Here is a 20,334-nt window from a genome sequence, read left to right as displayed (position 1 = left end):
CATAGACTTGTCAGAGGCAGAGCTGGTTGGCAGCAGTCTTCTTTTATCTTAGTGTTAGAAAGCAATGTTTCATTCATTTTATGTCACTTACTGAAAAAAACTGTAAAGGACAGGAAACTGTTCTCCTGGCAGTTCCAGAAAATGCATTACTGTAGAGGGTAAGTAGTTTCCTCCATTGCTCATTTGCTAGCCGAGAGATGCTTGGCTGAACAAGGGCCAGAAATGGAAGTGGTAATCATTAAACAAGCAAATCCACCACTTGCGGTCTCCAAAAAAAATCGTGGCAGAGCACACTTCCCAGTCCTGAGAGGTGCTAAGTCCTCTGCGCAGGGGGAGGAGGACATACTTGGTGCTGTGGGATGAGGGTGCTCAGCACCTTACAGAATTTCACATGGTCATCTGCAGAATTTGTGCGTCTGGGCATGGGAACTGTGATCTACAAATTTTTCCCCTATCTGCAGAGCTATTCAGACACAACATTAAAGTGTGATTTGAATGTTCAGAGTAGCAGATAGTGGTTAGCTGTTTCTAAAAACAGGTCAAAAGTTGCCATTTTCCCCTTGGGTTTTTTTGAGACACATTCCTTTGTGTTCCAGTAGTTGAGAAAATAATCCTCCAAATTAGTCATTTTGTTTCATTTGGAAATCCCTTCTAGTTCATCAATTCCATAGGGAAGAAAAGTTTTTCGTGTGTCAATTGCCATTTCTTTTCCCTTTTTTTTTTTTTAGGTGAACATGTTTGTGGAAGGATTCCATGATGCTATTCTTCTTTATGCTCTAGCTTTACAGGAAGTCCTGAAGTTTGGTTTCAGTAAGAAAGATGGGGAAAAAATTGTTCAGCAAACACGGAACAGAACATATGAAGGTAAGAGTCAATATGGAATTCCAGCTTTCAGAGTAAAAAAAATTCAGGTCTTTGTTGTGTGCAGAATAAGGACCCGTGCTTATTCCACTCTTAAATGAGAGGAAAATAACCATATGAAACCATATACATCTTTAAGGCCGGCTCACATACCTCACCATTCTGACTGGTTTTTTGCACCAACCTTTGAAGTCTTATTCAGCTCGAAAAACTAACAATTTAATGACCCTCACTGATGTCGTAAAGAAATACCAATAATTTTCTCAGGCTCCTTTGTTTTTGAAAAGATTACAGCTGCTCGCTTTACTTATGTGCATCTATTAGCTCTGAGATTGGCTCATTTTTTCCGTTTGACTTTTTTATCTTAAAAGCCTGGGAATAGACAGAAGTAAGCAGGTGCCAGGGGTTTTTTTTTTGTTTCTTGACAGGGCTCCTTTGGGCCCTGGAAGGATTTCCCCCCAGCCTCCTTTCAGAAGCCACGCGTGTTATCTCAGAGGCAGCAGCTGAACAGCGCTGTGCCTTTCTGTGCCTAATCCTGTAGGCTGCAGTTCCACGCTGCAACTGTCACATGTATGTCACCCTGCTGATGCAAAAGGATGCGAGTGCTTTTGCCAAGTGGGGATTGTAATAAAGAAACCGAGAATTATTGGATTAATCTGTCATCTCTTATAGTACTCCCATCCGTCTCTTTATAATATTCCAATCCATCTCTTATAGTACTCCAATCTTCTGGTGTAGCACTGGCAAGATTTCCTATGAAAATGCCTAAGAGAATGAAACATTTCCTCTAGATAAGAAGCAAATTATTAATTTGAATGTGTAAGAAAAACCTCAGTGGCCAGGCTGGACATAGCAGAGGAAGGCAAGAAGGACAGCAGCTCCAAACCTGTTTTCTGTTCTCAAATTGTGGCCTGAACACAAGGCAAAAGGGTCCCCAGGGCAGCTTAAGGCAACAGAGGCATTGCTTTAAATTATGCTGGTTGCAATCATCCCACAGGGAGCCCTGCAGAAGCTCCAAATTGGGCTTGCTGTCCCACTGCCTCCTTTGCATCCATGGCTTCCCAAAAGACACTGTTTTAACAGAGGGAATCTGATGTCTTAAGGATTTGCCTCACTATTTGGTTATCCTGTGTATGAACAGATGCCCCAGCACAGCCTGTCTGTGTTTTCTCTACGCCTGCTTCTCTGCTCCAGGAAGCCACCAGCTGGTGTGGCCGTGCAAGTCTTTTATAGTACCATGTGCTCCATGCAGGCTGCCTGGTTGATTCTCACACCTTTCTTGTAAAACTTGCCAGGAGGGAAAAATGTTCTCTTTCCCCACTTGTGGAAACCAGTTTGTTGTTGCTGGCTGACCTGCGACAGGTATTTTGAAAATGCCGCTGTCAGGTTGAGCTCTGAGGGTGCAGCTGAAAAGGTCAAAATGCTGTGTAAGTTGTATGCTGTCTCCTACCTGTGGCAATACTTTGCTGGACATAATTTACAAGGATAAAACTGTTTTTGAAAGAGGCCTTTAGCTTGGTGTCTTGCAAGCCAGTTCTTTCAGGAAAATCACATCCCTTTGTTCTGCCTGCAAGCCCCTTCTAAAGTGGACGCAGCATCGTGGAGTATGGTCCGTGTGTACACCCACCAGGCTTTGCTGCAGGACTGAAGCTTTATAATTCACTTAAACTTTTGCAGGCCTCAATGATGAGAACTCCAATTTCATTAAGGACATGACTTTATCTCCTGACACCTAGATATCTTGTTGCCTAGGCACCTCATTTTACAGCCTACTCTGAATAGGTGCCCCATCAGAACTCCAGCGGGATGTGGATGTTGTTTCCTACTGTGTTCACAGTCTGCCAGTCACAACTGTACAGGCTGTGGAAAGAATAAGGCTGAGGTGATCAAAGGATTTCTTATTGCTTGGGATGTTAGAGACACACCGGTATGACTGCAGGGCACATTTTGTGGAGAATGTTTTCTATTCATTGGCATTTCCTTTGAAAAAAGTAGCAAAATTTTCTATGTGTAAGTATCTAACATAATAGAACAAAAAGGGAGTCTGGATAAAATCCTTCCACCCTCATCCAAATGCAATTCTTCATTAAGGTTGTTGCAAAATTTCCTAAATACATTTCGTAAGGAAGAACAATGCAGGAAACGTTGACATTTCAGACTCTTTGTTTTGATTCTGATGAAAAAGTTAAAAATGATTTTTTCCCATTAAAAAAAAAATCCCATAGGAATTCTGAATTTCAGTAAATTTTAGTAGCTACGTCCAAAAATTGAGTTTGGCTTTCTTAGGCCAGGAAGGTCTCTTTTCCAATTAACACCTCCTGCCAAGATCCAGAATCCAAATTGCCATGTAGGCAACGACATTGCAGCTCTTCGTAGCGGCCTCTTCCGGTGTTTCACAGCCAAGTGGTTATTACACCCGTTCAGTTTTCCTGCAGTAATAAAATTGGCAATTGTTTGATTGCTGTATTGTTATAATGAAACAGATGCTTCACAATAATCTTCTGATTACCACTACATGTTTTGAAAACCACAGTAAGTTTAAATATTCCTGACATCACTAAACAGGAACAGAGACAGAATAAATGTGAGTGTGTTAATCTGTTGTATGCTTACTATCATTAGGTATGTTGAGGGGAATTTATACTCAGGCTAAATATCTGACATCTATTCTGATTTACAGTCACTGGGAACCTGATTCTCTACTGCTTTGTGCCTGGGTTAGTCATGTAGTTGGTGTAACATGGATGTAAAACAATGTAAATGGCTGTGTTTGGTGTCAGGCAGTGGAGGATCACATTTGAGAATATCTGAGGTGATAAAGCGTATCAGCAGTTTTACAATCTCTTCATCATAGTTAGTTGGTATTGTTTGATGGGTTTTAAGAACCTGTTTCACTGACACTGCAAGAAGTTGGAGCCATGGTCTTGGTACACAAGGGCGTGCATTGAAAGAAGAGGTTCAGACCGAATACAAGGAAGTGGTTTTTTACACTGATAACTAGAAGAAGTTGCCCCAGAGAGGTTGTGCAGTTTTCATCCTTGGAGGTTTTGAAGACCAGGTAAAACCCTGAGCATCCTCCTATTCTGACCTCCTGGATGACTCTGCCTTGTGCGGGAGGTTGGCCTTGAGACCTCCTGATGTCTCTTCAAACCTGAGTTATCCTATGAGTCAATGATTCCTAGCTTCACTAAAGTTTCCCAGAATTTGTAAAGGAAGGAAGTGAACTGGAGGTCTAACAATATAAAACTGCACCATATTATGCAGTTAATCATATGTAAATGAATGCAGGATTTAATGCATATATCATACTCATGGTGCCTCTTGTCCGCACCTCCTCCAGTATCCCATCATACGGACACAACGCTGGACAGGCTGTATGGGTGCACCAGCCCCATCAGTCTGGGGGTGTAGGGCTGTGCCCCTCCGTCCTCTGCAGCACATGATCTGACTCTCCTTACTGAGGCATCATTGGGTATTTCAGGGTTAGGGTCTCTGTAAATAGTTCATGTTAAATATATTTGTGTTTTATTCTTGCATGGTGGCTTTTGGATTAGGTTATTCTCACGTATTCCCCAAATAGTCTCACACATTTGATATTTAAAAAGGAGAAATGTTAAGAATTCAGGAATGCAGACACCAGGATGAAATTACAATTTTTTTTGGAATGCTAACAAAAATGCTGGGAAACAGATGAGGTTTCTTGTCATATCAGTATGTAAAAACCTGTCCACTGTTTTCTTATTGTCCTTGGAAAAGCTCAGTATTTTAACTAATTGATTTTGTAATTCCTCACATGCCATTCTTCAGGCATAGCAGGGCAGGTGTCCATTGATGCCAATGGAGACAGATATGGGGATTTCTCTGTGATTGGAATGACGGACCCAGAGGCAGGCACACAGGAGGTAAGGAAACGATCACCATTGCCATTGGCCACGGATGAATTAGCCAGCGTAATGTAACACCATATCATCTGTTTACTTGGAGGGCATTTGTTTATTTAATACACATATTAAAATGGTATTACTCAATCTCAATCCTTTCTATAAAATAACTATCTTGAAGTAGTTATTATAAGGTTTTTTTAAACTTTCTTAACTTCTTTTCTTTATCAGTACATCTTTCTTCACATGGTGATGTCTTTAAAATTTAAAAGTTGAAATCTCACAAGCTAGATAAGCACTGATAAATGAGGATATGAGAAATTATTGTTTAAAATGAGGAAGACCTTTTATTCATTGGTAAGAAGAAAGATTGATCTTATAGAAACAGGGATGCACAAGTTACCCCGATGTATAAACACAATGAGTACAGGTATTTTAATCTTACCCTGTGGTCAACCACAGGCAGGAGCGCAGACTTAGCCTCACTTTATCAGGTATTAAGACCTGAATGCCTTGTTCTCAGTGTTTAAGAGACATTTTAGTCAGATGGCACCACGTGCACCGTCTGGGTTATTCCACTGAATGCAGCAGGAGTGGAAGCAGCCGGACTGAAAAACAGTCTATGAGAAATAGCACCGGCTGCACATAGAGAATAGCACGACTAGGTTGAGTTTATTAATTCATACATTGCCCTAACTCCAGCTGCAGCGTAAAGCTTCTGTTACTTGCAAAGTCAGCATCAGTCTAAACTTTGCTGGCCTCCCCTATTCCATCAAGCTCAAATATAAAGCAGCAGTAACTCTGAGCTGGGCATTTTGACACCTGGATTTGAATCCAGTGAAGTTACGTTGTTCTTGTCAGTGCTGTGGCAGAGACAAACTCAATAAGCCTTTTGAAAAGCATGAGGATGTCTAGTATGTTTTGATGTGTAAAAGTGACTGAAAAACTACAGCAGTAAACTGCAGACACTCGCAGGGGTAGGAGTAATCATCATTAATTGAAGCTAGGAGTACCAGTTGGTTGGGATAACTTTGGTTTGAACAACTTTTATCTCTTCTGTTTGTTCAGTCGATTGGCTGTTAATCTCATTTATCAATTTAATCCCCCTCACCTACCTTTCCTTCCATTGCTCTTTCACTTGCAATTTAAACTGTCTTTTATTTCTTTGATGTTACACTTCTCCTTTTAACATATTGCTCATTTTAATTTCCCTCTGCTTTGTCTGTGATGCATATAGATATACATGCAATTAAGACATTTTACATGTGATTACTTGCGTCTGCTACATTCATTTCTACCCTCATCCCTCACTCTAAAAACATTGTTTCTTTGATGCCTTGTTTTATTCATTTTGCCAGTTTTTCTATGACCATACAAGAATATTTCTCAGCTACACTGAGCCAGAAGAATGGGTGTTTGGGCAGAGCTGTTTTCCCTGGTCCATTCACAGTTTAAAGCTAGAAGTCAACACCAGATTACCTAGTTTGACCTCTGCTGTATTACAGTCCGGCAGGTTTTTTACCCTTGTATGGTGCCCTGTAGTTCACATGTGACTAAAGCTCATGCTGTAACAGGCATTCATTTTTCATTTGGAGTTACGGAAGAACAGGAACTGCCTCGCTTTCTCCCTCAATGTTTTTTTCCACTGTTTAACCACTCTTGCTCTTTAAAAATGTGTATCCTACTTCTGATCTGAATCTGTTTGGTCACTGATGTAGCTATTTGTTCTTCATAAGCCTTTCTGTGTATTTTCATATTTAGTAAGCCCTTCTGGTAGAGGATTCCACACCTATTTGATAAGTTAAACAATCTCTTAATGAATAGTCTGCTGCCTGCAAATAATCTCTGAGGTTTTTTCCCTCTGCTTTTTTTTTTCAGTTTGCTGAATTTGCTTTCATTTTTGACAAATGTTAAAAAAAAAAGTCTTTCTTCTAAGGATTTATCTCCCATTTGCAAAACAGGGAGAGAAATTAGCTCCTTTATGTGGTGTGAAATCTAGCTTTGTGTATCTAACTAGATATATACCAGATTTCTGTGCAAATGTCAACAACTGCAGAAATGTAAGGTGGAGAATGACAGGCTCTGTCATAGTTCTTCGAAAGGTTTGGAGATTCTAGCTGAACATGATCAAGTAACTCCAGATCTTTGCAGAATAGAAAAGTCCAGCCTGGAGTGTGTAGTCTTGGCACACAAGGTACTTGAAATGATACTTTCACTTAGCTGGGTGACAGTCCTGAGCACTCAGCCCATTATGGAGCAGTTGAAGAAAGCCTAGGGGAAGCAGGAAGAATATTCAGAGGGTTAGAAAAAGTTGTGTAAACTAGATTTATATAGAAGCCTGAGGGCAGACCAGACAAGAGCCTGTGAATATGTAAAGAGATGTTTCGGAAAGGAAAAGTCAGTATGTCCAGTGGCAATTCAGTAAGTAGTGATGGGTAATTGCAACAAGGGAAGTATAGGTTACATGTTAGGGAAAACCACTGACAGTAACAATAGCTAAGTTCCAGAATAATTGCCTACAGGAATTGTCAAGTCTCCAGCTTTGGAGGCTTTTAAGAACGGGTCAGATAAACATCTGTCAGGAATGCTTTCGTTCAGCTGATCCTGCCCTAGGGCAGGGTATGCACTACATAACCTCCTACAGACCCCTTCAGCCCTTTTCTCTGTGATTCAGCATCCTGCCACAGGAGTCCAGGGGAGTGATGCCACTGTCTTGTTTGTTTTACTTCACTAAGCTGATGGGAAAATCTTTTCATTCCTTTCTTTTTTTTTGCGTAGGTGATCGGGGACTACTATGGAAAGCAAGGACGTTTTGAAATTCGATCAAATGTGAAATATCCTTGGAATCACGGCAGGCTGCGAGTAGATGAAAGCCGAGTTTCAGAGCACACAAACAATGCACCGTGTAAATCATGTAAGTGTAGTGACTTAATGCTTCTGCCCAGGCTGTCGGAGAGAGGAATCCATGTGGTGATGCAACAGAATGGGCCATATTAAATCGCTTAGCACAGTTGTCCAACTGAGACATCGTGACTCTGTCTCTCTGCTGACTGTTTGGGAAGTTAAGGTCTGGCAGCCCTGGGTAGTACGTGGTCTGAATCACTTCCCTGAACTTAATCATTACAGTAATCATGATGCACAGCCTAGGGCCCTGGAGGCTTTAGGTCTTCCTGGGGCTAAAAGGTAAAATCTGTTTTAGCCCCAGAGAAGGATATAACTGAAACCCCAAAGAGAGAATAATCATATTGACAGTTAGCAGCTGGGGAGGCCGGTGCTGATGGGCACAGTGTTCTGCCAGTGCTGAATTATTTTCAGTGCTGCAAGGGACCCAGCAGGCCGAGAAGAAGTGAAGTCAATTGGGTTCACAAGTGTTGTGAATCCAGAAGGCTGGGACTACCCTCCACAGAGAAAGTGTCCTTGTTTTCCAGTGTACTGACTTTGCGGACCGTGTTGTAGTGAGGAGGACATTGCCAGGAGGTAAATGTAGGAAGATACGGGTGCCTCAGTAGCAAAGGGTGGTCATAGCTTTTCACAGGAAAGAAATTGCTAGTCCCACAGTGGAAAGCTATCTGCAGCCTCAGAACTCTTCAATTGTTGAAAAACTTGTATATATGCATATTCTGTAGAGACTGTTTCCAGGCTATACCTTCTGTGCTTAGGCTTGGTGTAGCTGTACACCTTCTTCCTTCCACACCTCCTGATGTACAGACAAAATCCCCTCAGAGGGTAAAGGGTAAATTAAGAGGAGGAAGCAGTTTAATTTCCTTAATGTTTCTCTGTTCCTTTCCACAAACCCAGGTAGGCATGGAAAGGGAACAGGCTGCAACCTGCATGACAATGTCATTGTCCTTCAGCTGCCCTGCACTTTGCAGAGTAACAGTCCCTACTTGGGCTCCCCTTCAGCCACTGTGTCCCTGCTCTGCGTCTATTGAGATCTGGAGCAAGGTGAAGCTTTTACTTGAAACAGCATAGGTTCAGGGAAAAAAAATTATTGAGGAGCTGTTGGATAATCATACAGTCATTTGAATAAAACTGAGTGATAGCAGATTATGATGCTAAACCAGGTAAAATGCATTTGTTTCTGTTATAATGGCTCAGGGCGTATTCGGTGCTGACTCCTATTATGTGTGTCATGGTAATCCCAGTCTGTGTTAACATTCAGACCAAACTGTTCAGACTAGTTTCTTAACAATATTCCTGTCTATCACATATCTAGAGTTGTGTCTTCATCTAACACTGATCTTTAGGGCTTGTTTAACCCCAAGGAAAGCAAGGACAAAAAATAAACATGCAGAAACTGGAAATGAGGAAGAGGTTCCCATGGAGTTCTGAGCCTTGAAAGTCTTTAGTTATTATCTGATGTTGGTCACTCATTTCCTAGTTGTGTATATTTTCCAATATGTGAATGCAAATAGTTCTCAATATGAACCCTGATTGTTTATTTTTCCCCTTTTCAAGCAGGTGGTCTAGGAGAATCAGCAGTTACAGGAATAGTTGTGGGAGCCTTGCTCGGAGCAGGATTGCTGATGGCTTTTTACTTTTTCAGGTAATCCAATTCATTGAAAGTTCTGTCCACTCTTTACTCATCATCCAAACCTCTCCACTCCTGGCAGCACATCCTTGACGGGAGACAGAGAGGCACCATGATAATTTGTGGTATCATTTGCACCAGAGACAGTGAACACACTTTGATTGTCCTTTTGTGTGTTCCAAATAATTTTATTGACTCAGGGCCTCATCCTGTAGCCACTTACATCTCTGAGTAACTTTACTCATGGAAGTAATTCCAGTGAGTTCCAAGCATTCACAGTTGCTTTAGTAAAGTGCCCTGGCCTTGAAAGCCGCCTTTGTTTGGTACTCACTCACAGCACAATTGTGCAGGCTGTGATCATGCAAGAGATTTATATCACTTGTGTGGTACTATGCTTAGTTTTTGAGTAACGAGTGGAATTGTATTGGAAGCTAGAAAGAGATTTCTGTTTTTGTATACAAGACCAATTAGATTTCAAAGCTGTGCATTTAACTTTATAAGATGAGGTCAGTGTGGTGTAATCCTGATTAAGTAAAATAATTTTTACACTGCTAGTCAGCAAATCAAAAGTCTTGAGAGTTGATCCGACACTGAGAGAATAAATTAGTTATACATGTTCTGCATCTTATATATACTGTAATTTACCCTTTTATGGCATGGAAGAGAAAAGGCAGATAGGATAATAGAATTAACCTCTGCATGTAAGAATCAAATGATTTTATCCAAGAAAAATATCTGCTCATTAAAAAAAATGTGAACAAAATGAAAAAAGTAAAACATGCTTCAATTCACCAGCATGCTTCCAGAGTTTCAAAAGATCGTGGAACCAGGATTATTCATCAAGTACTTACAATTGAAATTCTGCAGAGTGATTGTATTCTTGCATATCTTTGGTGCTTATGTAGCATGTTTTTGGGTTTGAGACAAGGTAAGTCAGCTGGGACTGATTAAAGACTGTCTTTACAAAACAAAAGAAAAAAGAAAATACAAGTCTGTCTTTATAGTGTATATCATCAGAGGTTCTTGCATCTTTTATACTCAGTCTAAGATAATAATTTTTAGGTGTGTTTTTTAGCATTGCTGAAACTGGGAGAGAATTAGTATGTGAGGAGAAGAAATGAGGCAGAAGACATATCCTGAGCTGGTATAAAACTATGTAAAGCATCCTTGTAAGAGCAGGATTTAAGCTCTTAGTCATCTGACACAAAGATTTGGATAGGAAATCCATGTGAGCAAAAGTGAATGTCTATAAAAGTAGATATACACACCTGTGCTCAACACTCAGTCTTTGTATCTGTGGTCAGAGGGGAGAAATTAGCACTTTTTTAGGTGCAGTTCATGCCATTCTTACATAAAACCTAAACCAGGTCAGAGGAATGCCTCTTAGAAGTGCCTGTTTCTCTCCATTGACTGAAGAAAACCACAGGTAGCGTGTCAGATAGATCTGCACATTGCAAACATCTAAAAATGCATGAGTGAATTTCATCCTGGAGATCTGTTTGCACCCACTCAAAGCAGGAGTATAGACACCTCTCTAATTCTGCCATTAGAACAAACATATGAAACAGAACATATCAGAATGTATGGGTCAGATTTTCAGAAAATGCAGGTCTAGGAATTGTGTACTTGGAAGTAATTTGTACATGCAGCTTCTGTACCTTTCAGACTGTATATATACCTTCTGATTTCATCCCACTTGAATCTGTAATGACCCAAATGAGCATGCAAACACAGTTTGAGTGTGCATGCAAACCATTAAAAGATCTGGGTAATAGTTCTAATATGTAGCTTTGAGAGTATTTAAACTGAGCTACATTTCTAAAATGTGGACCTGTCCTTGTGCATGAGCTACTGCTGTGCGTGCTCTGACCTGTGGAAGGATGTGATGAGAACACACATAAATGAAGTAAAGAACAGAGGCTTTTCAAGTTCTTTTGGAGCCTGCTGACACAGATATAAGTATCTAGGGAATCTTTTCAGAACTTGTAGATTCCCACTGTCTATTGAGCCATGTTACCCAAATTAAAACCTTGGTGTTTTGAAAATCATTCTTCCACTGCTATGTATCTAGCTCTGACTCCTGCTACACATGCAAGTGGAGCAGAGCTTTTCTTGGCATACAAGCTTTTTGTCGTTCATCTGCACAAGCGATACTGTATGAACATGGGACTGGACTAATGCCCTTCTGAAAAATTGGTCCTGAAACTCCGTAGAGGCATAGGTGTATAAAATATAAATGTGAATCTTCTTAAGATTTTTGGGGGAGATTTGTGTACCAAAGGAGAAACTGAAAGGCGGTCAGAGGGCTTGTTTGACGTACAAAGTAACGTAACAGAATTCTTCAGAAGGCCCTAGAGGAAGACACACAGGAAAAACTGTGTCTGATGCATGAGCAATTGTATTTACTTCTTATCTATCCTGTACATCCCTCTTCTTAATTCATCATACTACCTTCTTTGACATTACAAACATAGTAGCTTTCTCAAAGGGAGATGGCAGGATTAGTTAGTATATAGTTTCAGTGAGAAACACAACTGAATAAAGAGTCAGAGCTGCTGTTTGAACTCTGCAGAAAGTGTGTCCCCATATACTGGAAAGAAATTTGGCTTTGATCAATATAAAGCAGTGATGTGACACAGTTCACATGACACTTCACAAAAACTTCCTAATCATTTAGATCAGAAATTTTCAAAGAAGCAAACATCTGTGTCTTAATGCTTTGAGACTGGTGTGTAGAAATTAACAGGCATTCTTCAGCCTGGGTAAAATGTTTTGGGGCAAATGGCTTTAATCTTTGACCAGAGTTTCACATTCTGCCACATTTCATTTTTCAACTGGCACCCAGCTGTCCCCTACAGGCATTCTTTATAAGGGAAGTCCTGTTATCCTATAGCTGGAGAAGGATTTCTCACTCTGTTCCTCTTCTTTCATGCAGAAAGAAATACAGAATAACTATTGAGAGACGAACTCGACAGGAGGACTGTAACATGGGGAAACATCGGCAGTTACGTGAAGACTCCATTAGATCTCATTTTTCTGCTGCATAAAGAGGAAGAAGAAAAAGAATCCCATTATTCTTGGGGGAAAAAAAGAATTAGGGAAAAGGACACAGCCAAAGACATCAGTGTAAAAAGAAGAGGCTCTTGAAGAACTCACTCTTTTAAGCAGTAATTTTGTCTTAATTTCTTTCAGAAGCTCAGGAATGATTTACTAATCACATTATGCTGCATGGCCTTTCATCTCATGAAAAAAGGAAATGATGCAGTTTGATGTTCTAGGGTGTACTTAATATGTAAAGACAGTATTTCTTAAGGCATATATTAAGGGCAGCACATCTGGGTTTAGTTGATGGGGAATGCTTCATTCTGTCCCCTTTTTTTTTTTTTAGCTCCTACCACCTCCTTCCTTACTTGCATCTCACCCATGGGTATGAAATATGATTTCACAGGCACAGGTGTTGGTTTGCTGTCAAAAGGAAAAAAGGGGTTCACTTTGAGTATGATCCTGCATCACTGAATCATTGCCTTTGATTACAGGGGATACCAAATAGGGGATATGGAGTTTAGTTCTGGGAAGGAACTGTCACTTGGGTGTAATTAACTCAACTGGAGTGTAATTAACTCCACTGAGAAAGTCAGGCATGTGGAAACTCACACAAACCATTCTTTCAATCAAAAGCACTGATTCTCCCTCTTAGGTGCTGGGAGACATGAAAAACTATGGTGAGGGATGAGGAGTTTCACTAGTGTGAAATAGTGAGAGAGAAGACTATCAGGCCTCCATAGAGGATTAGCTGATTCCTCAGTCTTATATGTGTTTTATCATGCTCTTTTCTCTCCACTGCCATGACTTTTCAGAAAGGCAAATATGGTCCATGTAGAGCCTGCTCCTGTTCCCAGTGAAGTCAATGGCAAAACCCCATTAACTTCAGTGAGCACAGGACTGCATCCAAAATTGTAAATATGGAAGTGTTTGTATAGCTGAGGCAATTTAAAAGGGGATTTTTTTTTTCTGTAAAAATGACATTCCATGCTACCATTTTATTTTTAGAATATTTTTTATCTTGTATTTTTCTATTAAAGTATCTATTTTTGCTTTGGTAGTGTTAAAAATTAAGGGAGAGGTTGTTTTGAAGACATATTTTTTATGATAGGAGTAAAATGCAGGGCAAGTCAACAGCTGTAAATACATTTTAGAAACAGTAGGGAGGAGAAGTGAATTTATGGATAGTAACAGACCTTTTGTCCCACTTTCTTCTCCAGGCATGTACAACATTCAAATAGTTATTTAGACAATATAAATGCTGTTATTGAATTGTCTGTGTGATGATGGGCCTGATCCTGAAAATAATGAACTTTTCACATGTTGAATAGTCCTACATCTGTCAGTGAGACTAACTATTCACTAAACATGCAAGGAAATACCTTCAGAAATTGGGGTGGTAAAACAGTGCTCTAGGGCTGACTGATCCTGCTGCCATCCGTATCCCTGGGACTTTTGCCATTGATTACCAGGAGCAAAACTGAATCTCTGATGAATTAGCTACTACAGGTTATTTTATACTAGACAAAGGAGAGCTCTGTGCTTTCTAGTCAAGAAATGGAAATGAACAGTACTTATTCTAAATGTGGTGAAGACCTCTAAAATATTGTCTGTGGGAAAACCCAGCTATGACATTGGTTCTAGTCAGTGAAGTCTTTTGGTTTATCCTATTCTGATTTCATAAGCAGAACTTTCTGGTCTCAGCAGTCATAGTCAGATGTGAATGTTGATCTCAAAACTGGCACTGAAGCCTGTGTTCTACAAAACTTGTAGGTCCTGAGAAGTAGCTTTTATTTGTTGATGGGAAATACCCCATGGAGTATTTCCTTGGACCTTTTTTTTCTTCTTATGTTTCACTTGTCTCTTAGTATATACAGGGGTTCATCAACCACTCCTGTGAAATATGGTCCAGTGCCCCAGGCAGCCAGAGGGCAGGGCTTCCTGACTGTCACGGCAGCTCCAGTATAGGTGGTGCCTGTACCCCAGGTAGATTTGGTGTCTTTAGGACTCACTCCAGCAGCTATTGTTCACATGGTAGATTTCCATCATCCCATTTTCCAGTCTGGGCCTGTATGACTTCTGCAAAGGTGCCTTAGCCAAAGTAACACTGCGGTCAATAGACAGTTTTCTGAAGTAGCCTCCTTGTCTCATGGGCAACGTAGGCTAGAATGTAGGCTAGAGCAGCATTCATACTGCTATGGAGCTGGGGACAAAAAAAAACCTTCCTGATTAGTTTCTGGAATTTTTTTCAAGCAGTTAAGTTTGTCAAGCCCCCTGGCATGTTTAACATTTGGGTTTTTTAAAAATAATTTTCAAGGGAGTTTTGATCTACTTCTTGTTTTGCAAATATGTCTTTCAGTATTTTTGCTTTCTTTTATCCATTTGACTACTTTGCCACAGAAAAAGGGGAAAAAAAATTTAACTATGTAGAGAAAAGAGGGTATGATTTGAAACATGAACTTTTTTTGCAGTGATGCTTATTATGACTTGCCTTGCAGTCTGAACTAGTCCTCAAAGTAGTTAGAGAACAAGACAGTAGTGCCGATCTGCATTTTTCCTGTGCCATGCACTGTTGGGTCAGACCAGAAGATCTGAGTCAAGACCTCTGGCTGGGACAGTAAATTGTTAAAACAGGTTTTTTGTTGCGTCATCTTACCATAACTAAATATATTTTTAAAAAAGGTATAGTGAAAGGTCACTTTTTAATTAAAAAGACAGTAATTCTGATCCCTAGTTCTATGTAGCGTTTTTAATCATGACCTCAAGAAGTGTTTTTATGAGATATCCGTTGGTGGGATGCTGATGGAGGCCTAGTCATGACATTACTTCCCAGAACCTCCCACAAAAGTGAAACTTTCTTGCACATTAGAATATTTTAAATCAATGGGCTTTAATCTTTCTAAATTGGTGAACACCTACCTGTGCATTTTTCCCATGGAAGTATTGAGATCATTTAAGACATTTCACATAAGTAGATTCCTGTATAGCATAAATAAACTTGCTGTTCTTAGCTGCCTTTCACGGGCCTCTTGCTAATAGTTCCCAGGTCTTCTGTGGACCATAGATCAAAAACTGCCTTGAGTTTAGATTATTCAGCAGAGAGATTCTTTACCAGCTAATGCACTTTTCCTTTCTGGTTCATCTGCATCAGCTCAATGCCACAATGTTTAGGCTTCAGACTCTGTAAGGGAATGTCTAATCAAAATAATAATAATTGATTCTCAAAAGAGTTTTCAAAACCTACATTTTTGGCTTCAACAAATTGCCCGTATTACAAACATACGTTTGTATTACAGAGCAGCACAAGGAGGGCCTTGACTCAGCTCAGCACTTTAAAACACACTTAAAATATGCTCAACTTCAGCTTCTAAGTGCTTTGCTCACTTGGGACCAAAGGGTATGATCCTGGCCGCGGCTGAACCAAAAGGAATCTTGCCATGTGCTTGAATCAGAGAAAGGTTGGCCCCATAGGTCATATGTTTGTTGCTAAATATTACAGTTGTGCCTGTGAAATTTAAATTGAACTAGTGGCTTCATACTAGTTGTTTGTCAAAGTTTGACAAATTCTGCTAATTTAGCATTTTTTTTAAATTACCAAATATTGATCAGCTTAATAGCTGATTGACATCAGAATCTTCCTCTTCTTGAGGATTCTGTGGACAAATTGTCTGACTCCCACCCTTTTATCTTCAATGTGTAGACTTCCATTGCAAGTTGACAAAAGATGAAGGAAAACTTTCAAAAGTACCTATGATTTGGTATGCCGAGACATGCAGCTTTAGAGTCAGATGCCTAGATGTTTTTTCCTGGGCCATTGGTAGTTCTGGACGTTTTGTTTATGGGCAGTTTGTATGTCCTGAATTATCTGAGACTACCACCATCACCAGATAATTTAGCAGTTCCTTCTGTGACGTGCTTCACTGAAGACCAAACTCAGCTAAGTTCTGAGAACATTCAGTTGTTGCTAAAACTTTTGATTGGGACTGATGTGCACCTTGTAAGATTGTGGCCAGAATTCAGTTTGTTAAAGAGTTATGTTGATTCACTTCTGAAAATAAATTTTATTGATCTATTTTCAATTTGTTTTTAAGAAATGCTTTATTGCATTATTTAAAGTATTTTGTTGGTTTTTAATGGAGAATTATTAAGGTGTAACTAATGCTTTGAAAACATTTGTACTGGACAAAATAAAGAGTGTGCTCCCTGACAGCATGTTTTACTGGGAGGTTGATCTCTGATTCATTCTTTGGCTTGGAGATGCTATCACACTCTCATTAAGCTGTTGAAAAAAAAACCTCTCATTGATTCACTGGAAGTAAACTCAGGCCTTCAGTGAAGTGTCTTCAGGCTTTAAACTCAGCATCTTGAAGCAGTTCAGAGTGAATTTCTCAGCTTTGCAGTAGAACAGGCTGCATCAGCCTTAGCTGACCTTGGCTCCAGTGTGATTTTCACCTCATGAATGCCATAATGCTCCTGGAAAGCCAAGAATAGACATCAAAGACAGGAAGCTAATAGTTCTGGTCATAAATTTCTTTGGCAATTCAGTCCACCTTTTCCGGAGCTCAAGACAGTTCCACATCCTTCACTACCCTCCTCTATGCTTCAGGGTAGCCATGTAGCTGTTCTATTTCTTTAAATAAAGCAGTTGAGGTTAATTTTCCTCATTTACTCCCAGGGCAGAGTGAATACTCTTGAATTCCCTGGTTTTTTTTTTCATGCTCTTTTCTCTAGCTTCAAAAGTACTTTGAAAAGAAACAGCCATTTTCCATCATTTAATCAGAAATGCTCCCTCTGCACTGGGAGGTGGCTTTTATGTAATTTCAGCTGTTGTTCAATGCTGCCGTGCTGCCCAGCTGCTGGCACACCTCACGCTGGCCCATGGCACACCAGCCATTGTTCAGATCTAGACCCAGCATTGTCCAATGTTGCCTGTCTTTTAACCAAGCAAAGTTGAAAAATCAGCGTGACCAGAAATGTTCTGAAGTTTAATCTGAATTTTGCAGTTGGCATCCTCTCCTTTTGAAAACACCCAACAAACTGTAAATTGTGGTTATAGAAGCAGTCCCATTAAAGCTAAAATGATGACTGGTCGCCACGGGGCTTACAGAAAATGCAGTAGTCCAAGCATGGTGACATGATGTCAGGTGATGTCAACTAGTCTTTTTTTTTTTAACCGTAATTGTTGCTAAAAAAATGATACCAAATCTAGTGACCACTCACCTCAAAGCAGGGCATATGGGAACAGAAATGTAAATTTCTACTGGTACATTATCTTTTCTGTTGGTCAGGAACATGCTCTAGTAACTTGTCTCACAACAGTGAGGGACAAAGGGACAAATTTCAGCAAAATGCATGTTTTGTAGGAGGCAGTTTTAGCCCTTCTTAGAAACAAAGAAATACAAAAGTTACCTTTTGGAATATGTTTTTAAGAACATACTGGGAAAAGTTTTGCCTTCAGTTGTGTAGTGTGTCCCCTCTCCTTCCCCTTCTTTCTTTCTTGCTGTTGAAAGCACAAAAAGATTTGTGTGTGTGTGAAACCTTTCAAGTGGAAGAACCGAAGTGTTTGCACTGTGCCTATCCCTGCAGAAGATAATGCAGGGAGACAGAATTAGAGGCAGAAATTAACTGATACCTTGAGGCATGTATTTTTTCCGTTCTCAGATATGTTTTAACATCCAAGCTCTGAGACTGATGGAAAATGATTGTTGAAACTAAAACAAATAGCTGTTTGTGAGAGACCTGAGACCTGGCTGTCTACAGGGGGCAGCAAGCTGTGTGGCAGACCTTGATAGTGTCTTTTCTCTTCTAGAGAGTAACAGGAAGCCTAAGCACTGTGGTTTGCTCCGTTGAAGCCTTAAGTCTGGCGTAAATGCAGCTCTCAATGTATCTCACCCATAGAGGAAGAAAGAATAAAGGTTAATGCTGGTGTTTTTATGAGGTTACTGCTGGTTTTGATCAAGAAGGTAATACTGCCATGGCTTTCAGGCTTTCTTGGGCTAATGTTTAATTATGTCCAGTGTATCATACATAGGCTATTACTTCTTCCAGAATTTACCTTTCAGAATGCCTTCTAACTGACATATACCAAATTTATAGCATACAAAACTAGCTTTCGAAAGGAGAGGCTTAGAATTAATTCAAAATCTCTCACTAACCACTAAGTTAATATTCTGCATCAAAGGCAAAATATTCTAAATATTAGAACACTGTTAAAGTTTGTATGTTAAGCTATAGTACTTCAGAAATCTTATGTGGATTCATTAGGTGTAAAATCTTTGAAAGGTTAAAATCCACTGTGTGAAATGTTTCTTGGTGTTTCTGTCATGTAAATGTTTCTAGAGGACACTTGAGCAAGCAAAGAAAATGTACCAAAAAGGGTATTTTAAAAAATAGTCTTGTTTTAACGGTTTCTTTTGTAATCTCAACTGGCATGCACAGGGGACATAAAATTCTCCCCCCCCAAACTATGCACAGAAGTTTTGCTAATGTTATACTGAACTGTCAGCAGACATAATGAGCATAGCTACGTTGGTTCATACTTAGTGATAATCAGGACTTCTCTTCCTCTGTGAACTGCGTATGTATGAATTGTAGTGTGACAGAGGAACAAGCCACTGTGGAAAAGCCAATACCACAGTTACTGATCAGAGGTCATTTATCTTGGTGCCATGTGAGATGCTAAATATTTCCTCCCATATTTAGTATTTCCCTGCTGTAGCTTTGTGGCAGATGTTAAGACTTCTGCAGTAGAGGATGCAAGGAGTGAAAAGATCTGTTGAGAATTTTGGGAAAATATCTGTGCAGTAGAGTTAGGAAGAGAGAAGAGGGAAAATGCTCAGGGATTGATTATATTCTCATGATGATGCTATTGACTGCATGGAGGATGGGATCAAGCCCTTTCTGCAGAGTATACGTATCGGTCAATATCTACTTTCTTAGAGACTCAGCAGAAAGCTTATTCACTTTTCAAATCCCACATAGCCTCCTTACCTAAAATTTAAATGAGATTTAAGTGGTGCATAGGACCTGCTTAGGGTCTACCTTATGTTGGGTGCTCACCTAGTAACAATGTCGTCTTGACTGCAGGTCTAAAAGTGCTGAGAAGACTTGGGCAGAGTGGCAGGATGAAGACAATGGGTAGAATTTGCTGTTTCTTGTGCATAGGGTATAATTATCACAAAACCAAGAGGACTCAGGATAGACACTGTGGATGTTAACTTTATCCCATTTTTTCAGTGATACTGTTCATTATTAATGTAAAAATACTGGACAACAGAGAAACCTAGCACCAGCCTAGTAGAAAACAAATGAAAAGCTGCACAGTATGTTGTACTGATGTAAGTAGAACTATCTGCATATAATGTGATTTTATTTATTGTTGTTTTTGTGTAGAGGAGAGTGCATATTCATGACTGTGGATGTAACCTTTGTTTATTTGTGTAATGTATTTTATTTCTTTTATGAATTGGTCATTTAAAATACCTACATGCATTGATGTCTTTTGACTTTTTATTCTCTGCATTTTCTTTCACACGTTTTAAAAATGCAAGAATATCACATAACCTAAATTGTATCAAAATGTTTCCATTAAAGACATAAGAATATGTTATCACTTGTTTCTGTGATGTTTTTTGTCAACTGTTTACTATATTCTTGATCTGTTTCATATAGAGGAGGCCATGAAGATGATCAGAGGGCTGGAGCACCTCTCCTATGAGGTCAGGCTGAGAGAGCTGTGGCTGTTCAGCCTGGAGAAGAGAAGGCTCCGGGGAGACCTTATAGCGGCATTCCAGCACCTCAAGGGGGCCTACAAGAAAAATGGGGAGAGGCTGTTCAGTAGGGCCTGTTGTGACAGGACGAGGGGTATTAGTTTTAAAATACAGGCAGGTAGATTTAGATTGGATATTAGGAAAAAAATTCTTTACAATGCGCGTTGTAGAACACTGGAACAGGTTGCCCAGAGAGGTGGTGGATGCCCCATCCCTGGAAACGATGAGTCTCTGAGCAACCTGATCTAGT

At 39.9% G+C, this 20,334-nt stretch overlaps 1 protein-coding gene across 1 annotated transcript in view; it reads left to right on the top strand.

The window, feature by feature from the left end:
- NPR3 (natriuretic peptide receptor 3) overlaps positions 1 to 19,924 on the top strand; it is a 47,245-nt gene extending 27,321 nt beyond the window's left edge. Inside the window, exons 4-8 of the mRNA XM_086770891.1 lie at positions 729 to 864; positions 4,669 to 4,763; positions 7,521 to 7,656; positions 9,201 to 9,288; positions 12,209 to 19,924. Coding sequence (XP_086627017.1) covers positions 729 to 864; positions 4,669 to 4,763; positions 7,521 to 7,656; positions 9,201 to 9,288; positions 12,209 to 12,320 — 567 coding nt within the window. The 3' untranslated portion in view covers positions 12,321 to 19,924. The remainder of the gene's footprint in view (positions 1 to 728; positions 865 to 4,668; positions 4,764 to 7,520; positions 7,657 to 9,200; positions 9,289 to 12,208) is intronic.
- Positions 19,925 to 20,334: the final 410 nt, after the last annotated feature.

The sequence above is a fragment of the Chlamydotis macqueenii genome, chromosome Z (assembly GCF_036417535.1).
Source record: "Chlamydotis macqueenii isolate bChlMac1 chromosome Z, bChlMac1.mat, whole genome shotgun sequence".
Lineage (NCBI taxonomy): Eukaryota > Metazoa > Chordata > Aves > Otidiformes > Otididae > Chlamydotis > Chlamydotis macqueenii.
The sequence above is the reverse complement of the archived record's forward strand: the minus strand, read 5'-3'. Positions and strand labels throughout refer to the sequence as shown.